This window comes from Cetorhinus maximus, chromosome 16 (assembly GCF_964194155.1).
Source record: "Cetorhinus maximus chromosome 16, sCetMax3.hap1.1, whole genome shotgun sequence".
NCBI lineage: Eukaryota > Metazoa > Chordata > Chondrichthyes > Lamniformes > Cetorhinidae > Cetorhinus > Cetorhinus maximus.
In genome coordinates this window covers 37,795,383-37,813,983 of record NC_135894.1, presented here as the reverse complement: position 1 = coordinate 37,813,983, position 18,601 = coordinate 37,795,383, and the positions used below count along the sequence as shown (strand labels likewise).

The following is an 18,601-nucleotide window of genomic DNA, read 5'->3' as shown; positions in this document are numbered from 1 at the left end:
CTACAGGATTCCTAGCCTCTGACCTGCTTTTGTAGCCACAGTATTTATAAGGCTATTCCAGTTCAGTTTCTGGTCAATAGCAACCCCCAGAATGCTGATAGTGGGGAATTCAGTGATGGTCATGCCATTGAATGTCAAGGAGCAATGGTCCGATTCTCTCTTGTTGGAGATAGTCATTGCCTGGCATTTGTATGACGCGAATGTTACTTGTTACATGCCACTTGTCAGCCCAAGCCTGGATATTGTCCAGGTCTTGCTGCATTTGGACATGAACCTCTTCAGTATCTGAGGAGTCGCGAATGGTCCAATAATCAGCAAACACCCCCACTTCGGACCTTAAGTTGGAAGGAAAGTCATTGATGAAACAGCTGAAGATAGTTGGGCCTAGGACACTACCCTGAGGAACTCCTGCAATGATATCCTGGTACTGAGGTGATTGACGTCCAACAACCATAACCATCTTCCTTTGTGCTAGATAGGACTCCAACCAGTGGAGAGTTTTCTCCCTGATTCCCAGCGAATCCAGTTTTACTAAGGTGCCTTGATGCCACACTCGGTCAAATGCTGCCTTGGTGTCAAGAGCAGTCACTCTCACCTCACCTCTGGAGTTCAGCTCTTTTGTCCATGTTTGAACAAAGGCTGTAATGAGGTCAGTAGCCGAGTGGTCCTAGCGGAACCCAAACTGAGTGTCAGTGAGCAGGTTATTGCTAAGCAAGTGCCGCTTGCTAGCACTGTTGATGACCCTTTCCATTACTTTACTGATGATGGAGAGTGGACTGATGGGGCGGTATATGGCTGGGCTGGATTTGTCCGGCTTTGTGTACAGGACATACCTGGGCAATTTTCCACATTGCTGGGTAGATGCCAGTGTTGTAGTTATTCTGGAACAGCTTGACTAAGGGCGCGGCAAGTTCTGGAGCATAAGTCTTCAGTCCTATTGCTGGGATGTTGTGAGGGCCCATAGCCTTTTCGGTATCCAGTGCCTTCAGCCGTTTCTTGACATCACGTGGAGTGAACTGAATTGGATGAAAACTGGCACCTGTGATGCTGGGGACCACCAGAAGAGGCCGAGATGGATCATCCACTCAGCACATCTGGCTGAAGATTGTTGCAAATGCTTCAGCCTTATCTTTTGCATGGATTTGCTGGGCTCTTCCATCACCGAGGATGGGAATATTTGTGGAGCCTCCTCCTCCAGTGAGTTGTTTAATTGGCCTCCACCATTCATGACTGGATGTAGCAGGACTGCAGAACTTAGATCTGATCTGTTGGTTATGGAATCTCTTAGCCTTGTCTATCACTTGATGCTTATGCTGTTTGGCATGCAAGCAGCCCAGAGTTTTAGCTTCACCAGGTTGAAACCCCATGTTTAGGTATGCCTGGTGCTGCATCTGGCATGCCCTCCAGCACTCTTCATTGAACCAGGGTTGATCCCCTGGCTTGGTGGTAATGGTAGAATGGGGAATATGCTGGGCCATGAGGTTACAGATTGTGGTTGAGTACAGTTCTGCTGATGCTAATGGTCCTCAGCATCTCATGGTTGCCAAGTTTTGAGTTGCTAGATCTGTTCAAAATCTATCCCATTTAGCATGGTGGTGATGCCACAGAATGATGGAGGGTATCTTCAACGTGAAGACATGACCTCATCTCCACAAGGACTGTGCGGTGGTCACTCCTACTGATACTGTCATGGACAGATACATCTGTGGCAGGCAGGTTGGTGAGGATGAGGTCAAGTATGTTTTTCCCTCTTGTTGGTTCTCTCGCCGCAGACCCACTCTAGCAGCTGTGTTCTTTAGGACTCGGCGGGTTCATTAAGTAGTGTTGCTACCGAGCCACTCTTGGTGATGAACATTGAAGTCCCCAACCCAGAGTACATTCTATGCCCTTGCCACCTTCAGTGCTTCCTCATGGTGGTGTTCAACACAGAGGAGTACTGATTCATCATTCATGGTCCAGAAACAGTAAGTGCAGGTTTCTCTGACTGCCATGGAGCCTTTTTCTCCCCTTCAGGTTCCTCACCCAAAAAGCCAGCTTGTGAACAGGCTTAACAACCTACAGGCAAGGAGATTCTGGAAAAAAACATAACCATGGAGCAAATAGTGGTAGTGGGGGCAGGAATGTGAGAGTACAGTGTTGTTGAGGGTATGGGGTTGAGGGTGATCACAGGTGCTGACAGATCATAAGAGGGGTCAGGGGGTGATCTGGGGATTGTCAATGGGGGATGTTTACAGAGTAAGCTTGTTGGGCCAAGAGGAAACACAACTGCTCCTTCTGGCCTGCAAGCAGTGTTGAAAAGGCACTTACCTATGGATCCAGCCCTTCTAGTCTTGGTTAACTTGCCAAGTTTCCTGAGGCCTACGAAACCTGGCCAATATGGGTTAAAATGAAGACATACAGTCTCCTTAAAAGGTTTCAATAACTGATCTGCCTCCCGAGAGCAGACTGGTCACTGCCCCTTATCCTGTCTCTGTTAAAACTGCAATTGGGAAGATTGAGTTGCTGTTTCAAATTTTTAATATTCTTACCTCCCATCCAACCCAAAATCACCCGTTTTGTGGGGGGGGTGGGGGGGGTTAAACTTACCGCCAATGTTTCAGGACGTGTAAGTGAATGGTTCTTTTCACATCTACTTTCGTTTGAATTTGCTGAAGTCACTGACACATTCAGGTGAAAAAATATTCAAAAGGTCTTGGAACACTACATTGCTAGTTCAGCATCTTAAAAGGTACTAAAGCAAAAAGAATAAAGGCAAATGCTGGAAATCTGAAATGCAAACAGAAAATGCTGGAGATATGCTGGAAATGCAGAGCAAGTCGGTCAACTTCTGTCATTGACGCTTTGGGTTCTGATTGAAAGATTACACACCAGAAAAGCCACACACTCTAACATTACTAATTAATCTGTTGTGTTTTTCCAACATTTTCATTTCTCTCTTTTTATTTTGGCTATTCTGATGCTCTCAGGCCTCACGCTCCTTACTCTGCATGAACGTAAGTTTATTTAAACTTTGCTGCCTGTTTTCTATCTTGCATCAATTCTCTCTTGCACAGATGCATCAGCCCTGAGCTCACTAATCTACAGTGGCTCGGTCTCCTAACACCTCAAATTTAACCTTTTTCCCCTTATGTTCAAATTCCTTCATGGCCTCCCCCACTCTCTATCTCTGTAGCATTCTCCAGCTCCACAACCACCTGGAATTCTGTATCCCTTCATCTCTGGCTTCTTGCACATCCTAAAATTCCTTTGACCTATCATCAGTGGGGCCATGCCATCAGATGTCTAGGCCTTAAGCTCCTTGCCTCTTCATCAATTCCTTTAAGACCCTCCTTAAAACCAACCACTCTGATTAGCCTTCAAGACATCTCTCCTAAAACCTGCTCATTTGTTTTGTTGCTGATTTTTGTTAGATTATACATGTGTCAAGAGCAGAGTCATTTTCTACAGTATAGGTGCTATACTGCTATAACTATGCTGCTGTTTGCAATAATATATCTATGCATACTGACATTCTTCATTTCAAAGAAACCCAAGGTCTGTTAAGAGAAAGTCTAAATGTAGTAAGAACCTTTCCTTAAAGAGAAAAGGAACTTCTTTTTTGCAACTAGTTCATTTGCATTAAATGTTCAGTCCATAATCTCCTCTGGAAAATAGTTTGTGAATAAAGAAAGAGGAGAGCAAAAAAAAGTGGTCCTTTTTTAAGTGAATTTTATTTTCTAATTAAGGTGAGCATTGTGTGTAACTGGCAAAACAACATACTGGTATTGTCACACTGATGCATTTGGGGATCTCTTCTGATGTTGCAGATAAGACTCATGAGTAATAGCAGAGTAGTTCACTGCATCTGACTCATCCTATAACTAACCTAGGAGATGATACCAAAAATGGGTGCAAAATTAGAATTGTATGCTTAAGTTTTTAGAAGTATGTAAGGGGTTAAGGGATAAGGGATAAGATTGCAAATGCAATGTAAATTTTAAAGCAAAGTCTAATTATATCCAAGAACATGAATCAATTCTTTCCTTCACACAGCAGGTAATAGGGGATCAAAGCATTGGAAGAGGAACTCATTCAATGTTCACTCAAATAAAATAGATTAGAGTGACAGCAATTTGCCAGAACTGGAACTTATAAACCGGTAATGCAAAATAAAAAATAAATAAATAAATAACTAAGTAAATAAAATTCTTCAGACAATAGATGAAGTCATGGAGGAGTTAATGAAGAAATATGTGTTTGCACACATATCTCTTGCTGCACGCACCCTGTTGCTCATCAAGTGACATGGATCCAAGCTGTTTGTTTACCACAGAAGAAGGGGAATCTGAAACAAAAATTAGATTTAACTTAAAAATTAAATTGCACTTTTGTGAATATCTTTCCCCAAGCAAAAGAAAAAGCCATAAAGTTGTGAAAACCTTTCCTTAAAAAAATAATTTTTGCAAGGTGAGATATGGCAGGCTTTATGCTGTGACATAATTAACGTAAACTGGAACAACAAATCAACAAAAATAATTGATTTCTCAGAGGCAAAACACAATTTATTTCACAAGGAGAATTATATAAAATTTCAGTTTGCAAATGATTCTACTGTTTGATATTAAATAATGGCTTTATGATTGTGAATATTTTGTATTTAACCTGCGTCCAGGTAGGAATCTAAAATATAAAGGTCAGCTAGAACATCGAAATGCACTATATTTAGCCTCAATGCCACAGAGAGGAGAGGGGAAGAAAATGTGCTGGATTTTTGCTCCTGAATGATATTTAGTTATCCCAGCGCAAAAGGTCCAAAAAGAAAAGCAACAGGATTGTTGCTAACACTCAACATCTAGGCTCACACATAAAGAATAGACATTTGACAGAGGCATTGGAAGGCAAAAGCTTTGTGAAAGATATGGGTTTCAACAAGGTTTCTAAAGGTGGTGAGAGAGAGAGGCTGAGAATTTAGAGAAGGATTCCAGAGACTTAGACAGGGGCAACTGAAGGCTCTGCCACCATTAAGATTGCTTTGTCTTCCTCTGTAACCTCATATAATCTGCCATCAGTTCTGCTATGTACTTATGATAAACTTTTACTTTTTTTAAAGACTCCAGTCAACATTATCTAAAATCCTGATAATCATATCCCGTGAATCTAAGTTTATTTCTATCTTTTGTTACAGTGATAAACATGATAGAACACAAAGTACCCTCCCATTGTATATTCTGGTGAGTTTGGACAAGTCGCCCAGCTGCACTGGGTGACTCGCATGGTTCTCTTTTAACTACTTTTTCTTCTAATAATTAAAATCATCTATCTTTGGACTCTCAGGTCAAATTATCAAATTGGATAGCAAGGTAAAATATCTAAGTTGGTCACTACTAGTTAGCTTAAAAACTCAGTCTTAACAGTTTTTGAAAAATTGATCCCTTGTTGGAGAGAATTTTTCAACATTTGAACTAAAAATTATAAGTAAAATACCTACAACTCTGGTTTGTGCATCAGTAGGAGCATGAGTGCTCCCTTTCATTCCCTCATGCAAACCTATCACAATATACTCCCTCCACACCTGCAATCAGCTGACCCCAACCCGAGCTCACCATGATCTCTTGCTACTGCATGGTTTGAGCCCCATGTACCAACCCTACCAACCATGTCTGAAATGTACCTGATATATTGTCAGCAAAAATAATCCATGATTGAATTAGATATTTAAAAAACACTGTTATGACACAGCAGATGGTAACTGCTGAGTTGTTCAAATCCCAGAGGGAAACTTGAAACAGCTGTCACAACTAATTTTCAATTTGTATGTTTCAAGATGCAAGCTTTGAATTCAGTAAGAATAAGAGCACTGAGTCTTACGAGGTTTTTTATCAAACTAAATTAAACATTTATTAATAAAAGATTGTAAGCACATACATATGTCTACAAATTACTGCTACAATAACTTTTGAATCCCCTAGGTAATCTGATTTCCAGTTATACCTTCGTTAAGGCAACAGTAAAACACACAGATTTTAAAAGACCCAGGCAAAGTAAACGATACACTGAACAGTCAAATGCAAAATGAGTTCTCTAAACTTCAGTTCCTGAAGGAAGCAGTTTGAGGCATAGATGCTGAAGGCTTTTCATACTTGTTGAATCTTAGACTGCCTACCCTTAAACAGAGCCTTCGCTCCTTTATACATATTTTCCCCTTTGAATGCAAATTCCCATTGTTTCACTGTGTCTTTGGACTTTATCTTTATGATAATAAAATTCTCTCGCAGCGCTAAGTTTTACCAGTAATCTTTGGGAAAAATAAACACACTCTTTCTAAATTTCACCTGGCTAGGTGACACATTTCATTCCCTTTTTTGAGAACAATCTAGCCTGGTTTATTTAAAAATGCAAATGTTCCCTTGGCACCTATATTTCTAAACTTCCCCATGTTTACCTAATTAACATTTCAAACCTAACTTCTCTTTTTACATCAAAGCACCAGACTAACTGCCCCTAATTCAATCACAAACATACACAGGCACATATAGACACACAGACACATTCTACTATTACTCTACTTAACAATAAATTCCAATTAAATTATGAGTTATATCTTCCTGACATCCTCCTCCATGTTGAAAAATGAACCGTCATAATTTAAAAAGACAGCTTCATTTTTATTAACTCATCTTATACCATCTCCTATACTTAGACTATTACATTACCAGATGCATGCATTAACATAATATATATACAAATTCATCGCATCAAAAGGAATCATTCCAGTTCAGAGTCCAGGTTTTTAAATGTCTAATTTTCCCTTTAAGCTTCAAACTCTTGAAAAAGCATCTGTAATCAGATTTTTTCGTCCAGCGACATGTATAATCTGTAGATAAAATGGTTGAAGTATAAGCTCCATGTGAATAGCCTTGCACTTCTATCTCAAAATTTGCCCTGAAACTTTAAAGGTTTGTGGTCTGTATAAACAATTGTTTCTGACTAATTGTTTGCCACACAATTTCAAAATGCTGCATCGCTCACACCAAACCCAAAGTCTCTTTTACGATCATTGAATATCTTCTCTGTTGTGCATTCAACTTTGTGAAAAATACCCTATCTGTTTTTCCAATTCCAGTGTCATCTTCTTGTAACAGTATGGCCCCAATGCCTATATCACTTGCGTCAACGGCCGACTTAAATTGCTTGGCGTAATTGGGTACTGTCAAAACTGGTGTCGTAGTTAATACAGTTTTCAAATTGTCAAATGCCTTCTGATACTCCTGTGTCCATTGAAACTTCTTGTTCCTTTTTGATAGTTCAGTCAGTGGAGCAACCATACTGCTAAAATTTGGTTCAAATTTCTGATAAAACCCATTCATGCCCAGAAATTTCAAAACTTGTTTTGTTGTAGGCACTGGGAAATCCATGATAGCCTTGACTTTCTCGGAGCCACTTTACCACGTCCAATGGTATGACCTAGATACGTAACTTGTGCTTTTGCAAATTCACTTTTAGCCAAGTTCATCACCAAATTAGCTTCACGTAATCAAGTAAATAATTCTTCCAGATATTGTAAATGCTCCTCCCATGAATGACTGAAAATTATCAAATCGTCAATATGAACAGCACAATTGCTCAGACCTGCAATTACTTTGTTTGTCAGTCTTTGAAATGTCGCAGGTGCATTCTTCATCCAAATGCCATGACTTTAAACTGATTTAGTCCATTTGGCGACACAGCCAATATCGCCTTTGCTCTCTCTAATAACGGTACTTGTCAAAATCCTTTTAGCAAGTCAATCTTTGTGATAAATTTTGATTGTCCCAGTTTCTCAATGCAATCTTCCAACCTTGTTATAGGATATGAATCCGCTTTCGTCACTACATTCACCTTTTGATAGTCCACACACAGTCTTTGTGTTCCATCCAGTTTCGGTATCAGTACAATGGGCGAACTCCAGTAACCGCAACTAGACTCAATGATATCATTTTGAAGCATGAAGTCAATTTCTTTCTGTACTTGTGATAACTTTGTCGGATTTAATCTATAAGCCTTACCGAAGATGAAACTTCTACAGACGCTTCATGTATAACTGAATCTGTCTTCCCCAATTTATTCCCACAAATAGGTTTGTATGATTGCAGTAGCTTTTCCAAATCACTTTGACACTTGTCTGGAAGGTAACTCAATGTTACATTTAAATTTTCAAGTACCCCCTCATTGTACAATTTGCTTAGAGGAAAATCAATTTCAGAATCCCACATTTCCACTTCTTTCTCATTATCTACCACCACTAACACCTCCTTTATGTCCTCTTCCCTGTCAAAGTACTTTTTAAGTATATTTACATGACACGCCCTCTGCTTCTTTTTTCTAGCTGGAGCACTTATTAAATAATTTACTACACTCAGTTTCTTTTCAATCCTGTAAGGCCCACTAAACCTTGCCTTTAATCAGTCACCCAGTACTGGTAACAGAACTCGCACTTTCTCTCCAGCAACAAAATTCCAAGCTGTAGCTTTCCTGTCTGCTTTCGCATTCATCACTTACTGTGATATCTTTAAATGTTCCCTAGCCAAATCACATGCTCTATCCAATCTCTCTTTGAAGTTTGATACATAATCGAGGAGAGTAGTTTCTGAATTTTGACACACCAATTTCTCATAAATCAGTTTCAGGTGATCCCCTTACCTCATGACCACAGACTAGTTCGAAAGGACTAGAACCAGTCAATGCATTAGGAGCGTCCCTAATAGCAAATAACAAGAATGGATTCCTCTATCCCAATCCTGTGGATAATCCTGACTGTACGCTCAGACCATAGTTTTTAGAGTTTGATGCCATCCATCACAAGCCCTTTGTGACTCAGGATGATAAGCTGCTGACTTAAATTGTTTTATCCCCAAACTGTTCATTACTTCCTTAAAAAGCTATGACATTAAATTTGAACCCTGATCTGATTGTATTTCCTTAGGTAAACCATATCTTGTAAAACATTTAGTTAACTCTTCTACAATCTTCTTTGTTGTAATGTTTCTCAAAGGTATTGCTTCAGGAAATCTGGTAGACACATCTATTATTGTCAGTAAGTATTGATTTCCACTTTTCGTCTTAGGGAGGGGTCCTACACAATCAATCATGACCCTAGTAAAAGGTTCTTCAAATGCTGGAATTGGAATTAAAGGTACCAACTTAATCATTGCTTGTGGTTTCCCTATCACCTGACATGCGTAACATGTTCTACAGAATTAGACTACATCCCTTTGCAACCCAGTCGAAAAAAAATGTTTTTGTATCTTGGCCTGTGTCTTTCTAATTCCTAAATGTCCCCCCATTGGAATTTCATGAGCCAAACTCAGAATCTCATGTCTATACCAAATGGAATAACAATCTGATGTATCTCCCTCCAGCTTTCATTTGCTGAAACATGTTATGGCCCCCACTTTCTCATTAAAATATTACCCTTAAGGTAATATTCTGGAATACATTCTGCCTCTGTTTCTGAGTAAGCTGTCTGATATAAATTTGTATTTTCAAATCCTTTTTCTGCAACTCCACCAACCGCCTCGAGTTAAACACTTCAGCTTGTTTTCCAGTCTTTCTTCCTGAACAATGTTATCAAACACGGTGTTAGCTAATTGGATTTCAACAACTTATTCCTGCCTTTGAACCTCCTGTCCTTCTTGTTTTAACCTATGAGCCTGTGATCTTGTTATCACACAATCTGGAAACAATCCAGGATGCTCCTTCTGCAACACTTCTGTTGTAGACACTTCCAGAGGCTGCTCAACTACAATATGCATCACCCACATTTGTGATCCAGCTATATCATTACCCAGAATAAACTGAACCCCTGCAATGGGCATTTTTTCCACTACTCCAACAGTCACCTCACCTGTTTTCTACTTACTCTTTAAATTTAACTTCCATATGGAATAGGTTTGGCATCTCCGTGAATCCCATTTATTATCACCTGTTGCTGCAATACTCCCTCTGATCAACAAATGGCATTATCCTACAGCATTAAGGATTGACTAGCCCTTGTGTCTCTTAAAATTCTAACATCTTTACATCCTCCACTCTGAACACATGGAAAGACTTTCCCTTCACATACAAATACTCTAAACATTTCTGCAACCTGCTCCTCCAAATTCTCTTGGGTAAATTGTGAACACATTCCTACTTCTTTACCTATCACTGATTCTCCCTGTTTTACTTGTACACAAGCCACTGGTTTTTCCTGCACCTGAACTTCAGAGCCCACAATACTCTTACTTCCGGTACTTTTCTGCACTCCTATAATTCCAACAGATCTTCCCTGCAATTTCCAGCACACTGACTTCGTGTGTCCAACTTTATTACAATGAAAAAACAGAAGGCCCGAACAATCCCCATCCACCACTACTCTCCTCCGTCTGGCTGAACTTGATCTCACACTGAACAATTTCTCCTTAAACTCCTCTCACTTCCTCTAAATAAAAGGTGTGGCTATGGGTAACCGCATGAGCCCCAGTTATGCCTGTCTCTTTACGGGGAACGTGGAACATTCCTTGTTCCAGTCCGACTCTGGCCCCCTCCCACAACTCTTTCTCCAGTACATCGATGATTGCTTCGGTGCTGCTTCATGCTCTCGCCTGGACCTGGAAAAATTTATTAATTTTGCTTCCAATTTCCACCCCTCCATCATTTTCACATGGTCCATCTCTGACACTTCCCTTCCCTTCCTTGACCTCTCTGTCTCAGTTTCTGGTGATAGACTGTCCACCAATATTCATTACAAGCCTACCAACTCCCACAGCTACCTCGACTACAGCTCCTCACACCCCGCTTCCTGTAAGGACTCCATCCCATTCTCTCAGTTCCTTCGCCTCCGTCGCATCTGTTCTGATGATGCCACTTTCAAAACCAGTTCCTCTGACATGTCTTCCTTCTTCCTTAACCCAGGTTTTCCACCCACAGTGGTTGTCAGGCCCATCTCCCGCGCATCCACCCTCACACCTTCCTCTCCCTCCCAGAACCATAATAGGGTCCCCCTTGTCCTCACTTATCACCCCACCAGCCTCCGCATTCAAAGGATCATCCTCCGCCATTTCCGCCAACTCCAGCATCATGCCACCACCAAACACATCTTCCCTTCACCCTCCCTGGTGGCATTCCGCAGGGATCGTTCCCTCCGGGACACCCTGGTCCACTCCTCCATCACCCCCTACACCTCAACCCCCTCCCACGGCACCTTCCCATGCAACCTCAGAAGGTGCACCACCTGTCCCTTTACTTCCCTTCAAGGGCCCAAACACTCCTTTCAAGTGAAGCAGCATTTTACTTGCACTTCCCTCAATTTAGTCGACTGCATTCGTTGCTCCCAATGTGGTTTCCTCTACATTGGAGAGACCAAATGCAGACTGGGTGATCGCTTTGCAGAACACCTTCGGTCTGTCCGCAAGCATTACCCAGACCTCCCTGTCGCTTGCCATTTCAACACTCCACCCTGCTCTCAAGCCCACATGTCTGTCCTTGGCCTGCTGCATTGTTCCAGTGAAGCTCAACGCAAACTGGAGGAACAGCACCTCATCTTCCGACTAGGCACTTTACAGCCTTCTGGACTGAATATTGAGTTCAACAATTTTAGATCATGAACTCTCTCCTCTATCCCCACTCCCTTTCTGATCCTTTTTTCCCCCAATAATTTATATAGATTTTTCTTTTCCCACCTATTTCCATTATTTTTAAATGTATTTCCATCCATTGTTTTATCTCTACCTTTTAGCCTATTTCGATCCCTTCCCTTCACCCCACCCCCACTAGGGCTATCTGTACCTTGCTTGTCCTGCTTTCTACCCTTAATTAGCACATTCCTTTAGATAATATCACCACCTTCACCACCTCTTTGTCCTTTTGTCTATGACATCTTTTGGCTATCTCCACCTATCACTGGCCCTCTATCCAGCTCTACTTGTTCCCCCACCACCCCCCTGAAACCAGCTTATATTTCACCTCTTTTCTATTTTTACTTAGTTCTGTTGAAGAGTCATACGGACTCGAAATGTTAACTGTGCTCCTCTCCGCAGATGCTGCCAGACCTGCTGAGTTTTTCCAGGTATTTTTGTTTTTGTTTTGGATTTCCAGCATCCGCAGTTTTTTGCTTTTATTACAATGAAAACATCTCAATTTTCCAATGTCATTTCTACCCTTAGCATCCTCCCTTTTATTGAGAAAAAACTTCTGTGATTTCCACCTACTCCTCTTTCCGGACTACCCACCTTCCTTTCACCTTCCCACTTTCTATCCTTTTCCGATTTAAAAGGGTGACTAAAAAAGGTTTAGCTCTATGAACTCACTCATAATCATCAGCTATCTCTGCTGCTTGTCTTACCGTTTGAACCCTCTGTTCCTCCACATGAGTTCTCACTGCCGAAGGAATTGAATCTTTAAATTCTTCCAAAAGAATTTCTTCTCTCAGAGCTGCATATGTTGTCTCTATTTTCAATGCCTGAATCCACTAGTCAAACTTTCGCTTTCAAACTCAATGTAAGTTTGCCCCGGCTGTTTTCTCATTCCTAAATTTCTGCCTGTATGTCTCAAGAACCAACTCGTATGCACTCGCAATAATCTTTTTTACCACAACATAGTTCACCGACATTTCTTCTGACAGTGAAGCATAAACCTCATGTGCTCTACCCACCAACCTAGATTGTAACAACAATGTCCAGTTTTCTTGTGGCCATTTCATCTGTTTAGCTATCTTCTCAAATGAAACAAAGAATGCTTCAACAACTCTTTTCTCAAAGTTTGGAAGAGCTTGTACAAATTTAAACATCTCCCCACTGGGTGCTGGTCTGGAAATAAGTCCTTCCTCACCTACCGGCGTCTTTTTTTTAAAACTGCCTGCATTTTAAGCTGGAACTCTCTCTCTTTTTCTTTTTCCTCCTTCTCTAATTTCACCATTTCTATTTCCCTTTCTTGTTTTCTTTTTCTCTCCCATTTTTCTGTCTGTTCCCTTTGAAATGCTCTTCCTTATCGTCTGCCTCTAGCTCAAGTTTTTTTCATTTTCTTTGCTTGTTCAAATTCAAGCCCCTTCAATTCTAACTGGAGTTTCACTACCTCCAGCTGTGACTCACTAGTGTCAGGTATCACTTCTAATTTTAAATGCTGTGTTATACCTTCAATTACATCTGCTTTCTTAGCCCCTGCAGCTAACCCCAATTGTAAGTTATCTGCCAATTCCATTAACTTAACTTTAGTTACCTTTTATAAACCAGCCAAAGTTATAACTTCAACTCCCAGACAAGACTTAGCAATTGCCAAAGCCATGTTGCAGTCTCACCATTACAAATAAATCCTCACACCAACTCCTGAATTCAAAGTGTTTCTCAGACACGTAACCATAAGATTCACCAACTCCAACCCAATCAAGAAGTTTCAAATATACCCCACAAAAAGTCCCCATTTTTGTTACGACACAGCAGATGGTAAATGTTGAGCTGTTCAAATCCCAGAGGGAACCTTGAAATAACTGTCACAACTAAGTTTCAATTTGCATGCTTCGAGATGTGGGCTTTGAATTCAGTAACAATAAGACCACCAAGTCTTAAGAGGTTTTTATAAAACTAAAATAACACTAATAAAATAATAGATTGTAAGCACAGACATATGTCTACAAATTACTGCTACAATAATTTTTAAATCACATGGTTAATCTGATTCCCAGCTATACCTTTAAGGCAACAGTGAAACACATAGGACAGAATTTTCCATTCAGCGAGCGGGTGCGCACATGACTGCCGGAACATTAAATGACACGCGATGACATCAGGCGTGCGTCCCGACGTCATCCTGAAGTCACGCGATACTTCATTCGGCGGGCCAGCACTGGAATCGGCTGCACGCCCGCCAATAATTGATAGGCCAATTAAGGCCATTAATCAGGTAATTAACCTGAATTGTACGCTGTCCGTCCAACCTTATGGTTGGTGGGCAGGCGAAAAGGCCAAGCGGCCTTTACATTCTTTAGGAAACCTCATCCACAAGTGGGATGAGGTTTCCTAAAGCATTTACAAATTAAATGAAAACTCTTTTTTGCAAAATAAAAACATGTCCCATCTCATGTGACACAGTCACGAGGACATGTTTCATTAAATTTTTATTGTATTTATTTATTTTTTTTTTAAAAAGTGCTTCAATCTCCCTGAGGCAGCTCTGTGCCACAGGGAGACTGAAGCGCTCTTTCGCGCGCATGCATGGAAAAGTGCAGGGCCCGATTCTCCCTCCTCCCCAAGTCCGCACAGGTAGCGCTACAACTCGCAATCCTCGCAGGGCGGGCCTTATTTGGCCCGCCCACATGAAATCGCGGTGCGAAGCCGATGAAGGGCAGCGGTCAGCCCTGTGACCATCCCTGCCTGTTCCCGCCGAGCCCACCTAATGAATGGAAAATCCTGGTAATTGATTTTATATGACCCAGGCAAAGTAAATGATACCCTGAACAGTCAAATGCAAAATGAGTTCTCTAAACTTCAGTCCCTGGAGGCAGCAGTTTGAGGCATAGATGCTGAAGGCTTTTCACACTTGTTGAATCTTAGACTGCCCGCCCTTAAACAGAGCCTTCGCTCCTTTATACATATTTTCCCCTTTGAATGCAAATTCCCATTGTTTCACTATGTCTTTCTGTAATAAATAATAAAACTCTCTCGTAACACTAAGTTTTACCAGTAATCTTTGGGAAAAATAAACACGCTCTTTCTAAACTTCACCTGGCTAGGTGACACATTTCACTCTTTTGAAAACAATCTAGCCTGGTTTATTTGAAAATGCACGTGTTCCCCTGACACCTATGTTTCTAAACTTCCCCATGTTTACCTAATTAACATTTCAAACCTAACTTCTCTTTTTACATCAAAGCACCCAGCCTAGCTGCCTCTAATTCAATTAAGTCTCAAACACGCATATAGACGCATACCACTATTAACCTGTTAACGTTTCGAGCCTTCATGGCCCTTCGGCAGAACTGGAGCAAGTTCCAGTTGCTCCAGTTCTGCCGAAGGGCCATGAAGGCTCGAAACGTTAACTGATTTCTTCTCCGCCAATGCTGCCAGACCTGCTGAGTTTTTCCAGGTAATTCTGTTTTTGTTTTTGTTTTGGATTTCCAGCATCCGCAGTAGCTTTTAGCTTTTTGTTTTTACCACTATTAACCTATTTTACAATAAATTCCAATAACATTATGAGGATTATTATATCTTCCTGACAAAACTAAGGGCAGAATTTTTAGCTCGGCGGGCAGGCGCACGCCCGACCCAATCGATGCGAAATCACGTGAGATGACATCGGGTGAGCGTACCAACGTTATCCTGCACTCACACGATATTTCAGTCGGTGAGCGCACGCAAAAGTTGGAAACGCATCCGCCTACAGTTAAGAGGACAATTAAGGTAATCACAGGTGCAACTGTGTCCGATTTTTCATGGTCCATCCAACCTTACGGTTGGTGGATGGGCGTATAGGCCAGGTGGACTTTGCATTTTTCATGACCTCATCCAAGGGCGGGATGAGGTTTCCGTTGTTAAATGAAAGAGAAAGAAAAATCTATGGACAGCATTTTTAGCATGTATATGTTCAGGTGTCTGATTAAGATGCTTGCACATTTTTTTGCTGATTTTAAAATCTTTATTTAATGCTTTTCAGGTCTTCAGTTCCCTGAGGAAGCTCTCTGTCTTCAGGGAGCTTCCTGCCAGCGCTCGCCCGCGTCTGCGCTGACGTCAGTGCCCGCCCTTCTCCCGTCCCCACCCCAGCAGCACTGAGCATCTCAGCGCGCATTTCACGTTGGCTGGCCGTTGATTGGCCAGCCAACGTGAAATATCAGTCGGGGGCCAATCGCTGTAGGCGCTCCGTTCCCTGGCCGATCCCAGGCCCACCGATCGCACACGCCTACCGACTTAAAAATTCTGCCCTAATACTGAGCAAAATTCTAAAATTGTTTGCTAGTTCTCTTAAACCCAGACACTGATAATATACCATGACTTTTTACAGTCCCTGCTAGATAAATAGTTTTGTGAAATAACTGCCACCATCAGTATTGACTTTAAAAAAAACTTTCAACTATTACAAAAATTCTGTGTGTCTCTGTTCCTGGTGGATCACCACAATTTCATTATTCTTACAAATGTTATTTTAGTTGAATGTAGGTTTCAGATGCTCAAATTATTTGATACACATTACACTCTATAGATATTCTAGGCCTGTGAAATTATATTGCAATTTCTCATGCACAGCATTTTCAACTATACCACAGTATTACAGTATGCCCTGGACCAATAATCCAGGGAGTAGGCGTTCAAATCCCAATGTGAGATTTTGATAATTTGGTATCATGTAAAAACCAGTAAGAGTAACCACAAAGCTATCAATGTTTGTACAACTAACTGATTCACTAATGTCCTTTATGGAAGGAAAACTGCCATCTTTCTGGCTTATATGTGACTCCAGACCAACACTAATGTTAGTGACTCTTAAACGTCCTCTTAAGTGGACTAGCAAGCCACTCAATTGTGCAAGGACAAACAGCGACACGAAAGAAATCATGACCTTGCCTTGCCAATGATGTTTCCATCCCAAGAATTAATTTGTAAATAACAAAAAATGTATACAATCTGCAGGACTCAAATTAGCAAAACAATTTTAGCATGATTTCACACTATAACTGTAGCATGGGCAAAGCGGTTTCATTTCACACTGATGCTGGAGTTAGTGAAAACGAAGCCTAAATCCAGAGACAGGTTCTCCATTCCGGCAACGGACTGAAGTGGAGTAGGTAGTTTTTGCTTTACAGTTAGTTTGAGTCTTAACACCCAACTTGTGTTTCATACGTTCAGAGCAGATATGAAACTAAAACTGCTCTTCACCATGTTGAACTTGCAGGTCAGGCTTTTGTCTGCTTGCGTACTTGACAACCCATAATGTCCCTTCCCCGAACTCCATTCACCATCATGGGCAGAAAAATAACAGCAGAATATCCCAGCCATTATACTAACGTGTTTCCAAAAATACTGAAGGTACTGATTTTGATCAACTCCAATAATTTAAACTGAATACACTATAGTATAGCAGATAAAACAAGTTAAATTGAAGAAAACCCAATACAAGCCATACTGGATTCACTCCAAATAAATTCCGCAATCAATTCAATTATTCCACTTTTAATATATAGGGTGAAATTTTCCCAGGCTATTAGAAGTGGACTCGGGCAAGAAAATTGCAGGAAGTGTCGGGTCGGGACCCTAATTAGGTCCCGCCCCCTTCTGGCTTTTCCAAGGGCGGGTTGGGAGTGCAGCAGGAAACTCATGTGGCTGTGGTGGTGGGGGGGGCGGGGGCGGGGTGGAACCAAAGGCTATTAGGAACGATTTTGCACATGAATTCCCTTTCCAACAGTGCAGGACTTCCATGCTGTGTCTGAAACCCAGCAGGTAGAATAAGGCGAGTGCATAGGGAGAACTTCTTCAGTGAAAACTGACAAGCTGTGAAGACTTTGACCTGTCACGCTGAAGAGCTCCAATCATGGCCAGATGAAAAATTGCCGTCAAAAGCATTCCTTTTCTCAGGAGGGTGCTATCACCTGTCAAGCACTTCACCCATCTTCAGCTGCACCTTCCTATTGCCAGCTTTCAGAGGAGCACTGGAATTGCTTATGCAGCCTCACCATCCACTTCTGCTGAGGGCCAAGGGCTGGGGGGCTTTCCACTGCTAAAAGCTTCAGCATCAGCAAGAGCAACGCCAGCAGCAGCATCAGCTGCCTTCTCCTTAGTCACATGCCCCTCCGCTTGGCAGAAGGGATGGCCATCGAGATTCAGCTGGAAGGAGAGATCCCCCACACATGCTCTACAGGCAGAGGACTAGCTCTCTCGATATGTCCGAGTACCAGAGCCTCTGAAGGCTTAGGCTCCCACGGCAGGTCGCTCCTAACATCTGCATCCTCTTGCAACAAGACCTTCTTCCCAGTGGACCAGATGCGTATGCGTTGCCAGTGGCCAACAAGATTGTCTGTCACTGGAGGAATACACCCACACTTACATCTGCCCCGCCTTTTTACCTCTCTCTATGTTGTGTGCTCTTTTGTCCTGCAAAAGGAGAAAGCAGGGAGGCAAGACTGCCTGTGATGGTTTGTGCGCAGAGAAGGACAGAAAACATTTTGGGGAGGATCAATGTGAATCCTGGGTGTGAGAAGGCAACAGGCAGGAGGCAAGTGTGAGTATTGGCTGCTGTGATGGGGATGTGTGGTGCCAGCACAGAGAGGAATGAGTGGAGCTACAAGATGTGATGACCTTAAACAGCTGTGCAGGAGAATCCTGGGCAACTCAGAGTGGGAGGGATTGACACCTGAAAGTGATATACCACTCACCTTTCCATCCTCCTGAGGTCCTGGATCCTCTTGGTGCACAGTCTCCATTGTGGGAACACACTCTAGCTGATGACTTCCTCTCCCACTTCCATCCACACTCACCTTGTTGGAGAGGCTGTCCTCCTCCTGTCCTTGGTAGAGCTCACCTTGCTGGACCTCCAGGTAAGAGCCAGAGATCCAGGGGCAGCCTTCCCAGGTCTCTTCTCTATCCTATGGGTGCTACAGCCTGAAAAATTCAAGTGCTGCTGA

At 41.9% G+C, this 18,601-nt stretch overlaps 1 protein-coding gene across 9 annotated transcripts in view; it reads right to left on the bottom strand.

Moving 5' to 3' along the window:
* The window catches only part of dcaf6 (ddb1 and cul4 associated factor 6), a 174,668-nt gene that overhangs the window by 75,425 nt on the left and 80,642 nt on the right, over positions 1-18,601 (bottom strand). For 6 of the 9 annotated variants that reach the window (XR_013579150.1, XM_078559693.1, XM_078559694.1 and 3 more), the window contains one exon: positions 4,265-4,324. The exons of the other annotated variants lie outside the window; for them this stretch is intronic. Coding sequence is in view for 5 of the 6 variants with exons in the window: in XM_078559693.1 (XP_078415819.1) it covers positions 4,265-4,324 (60 nt within the window). In the remaining variant the exon portion in view is untranslated. The remainder of the gene's footprint in view (positions 1-4,264; positions 4,325-18,601) is intronic. 9 annotated transcript variants of the gene reach the window in all.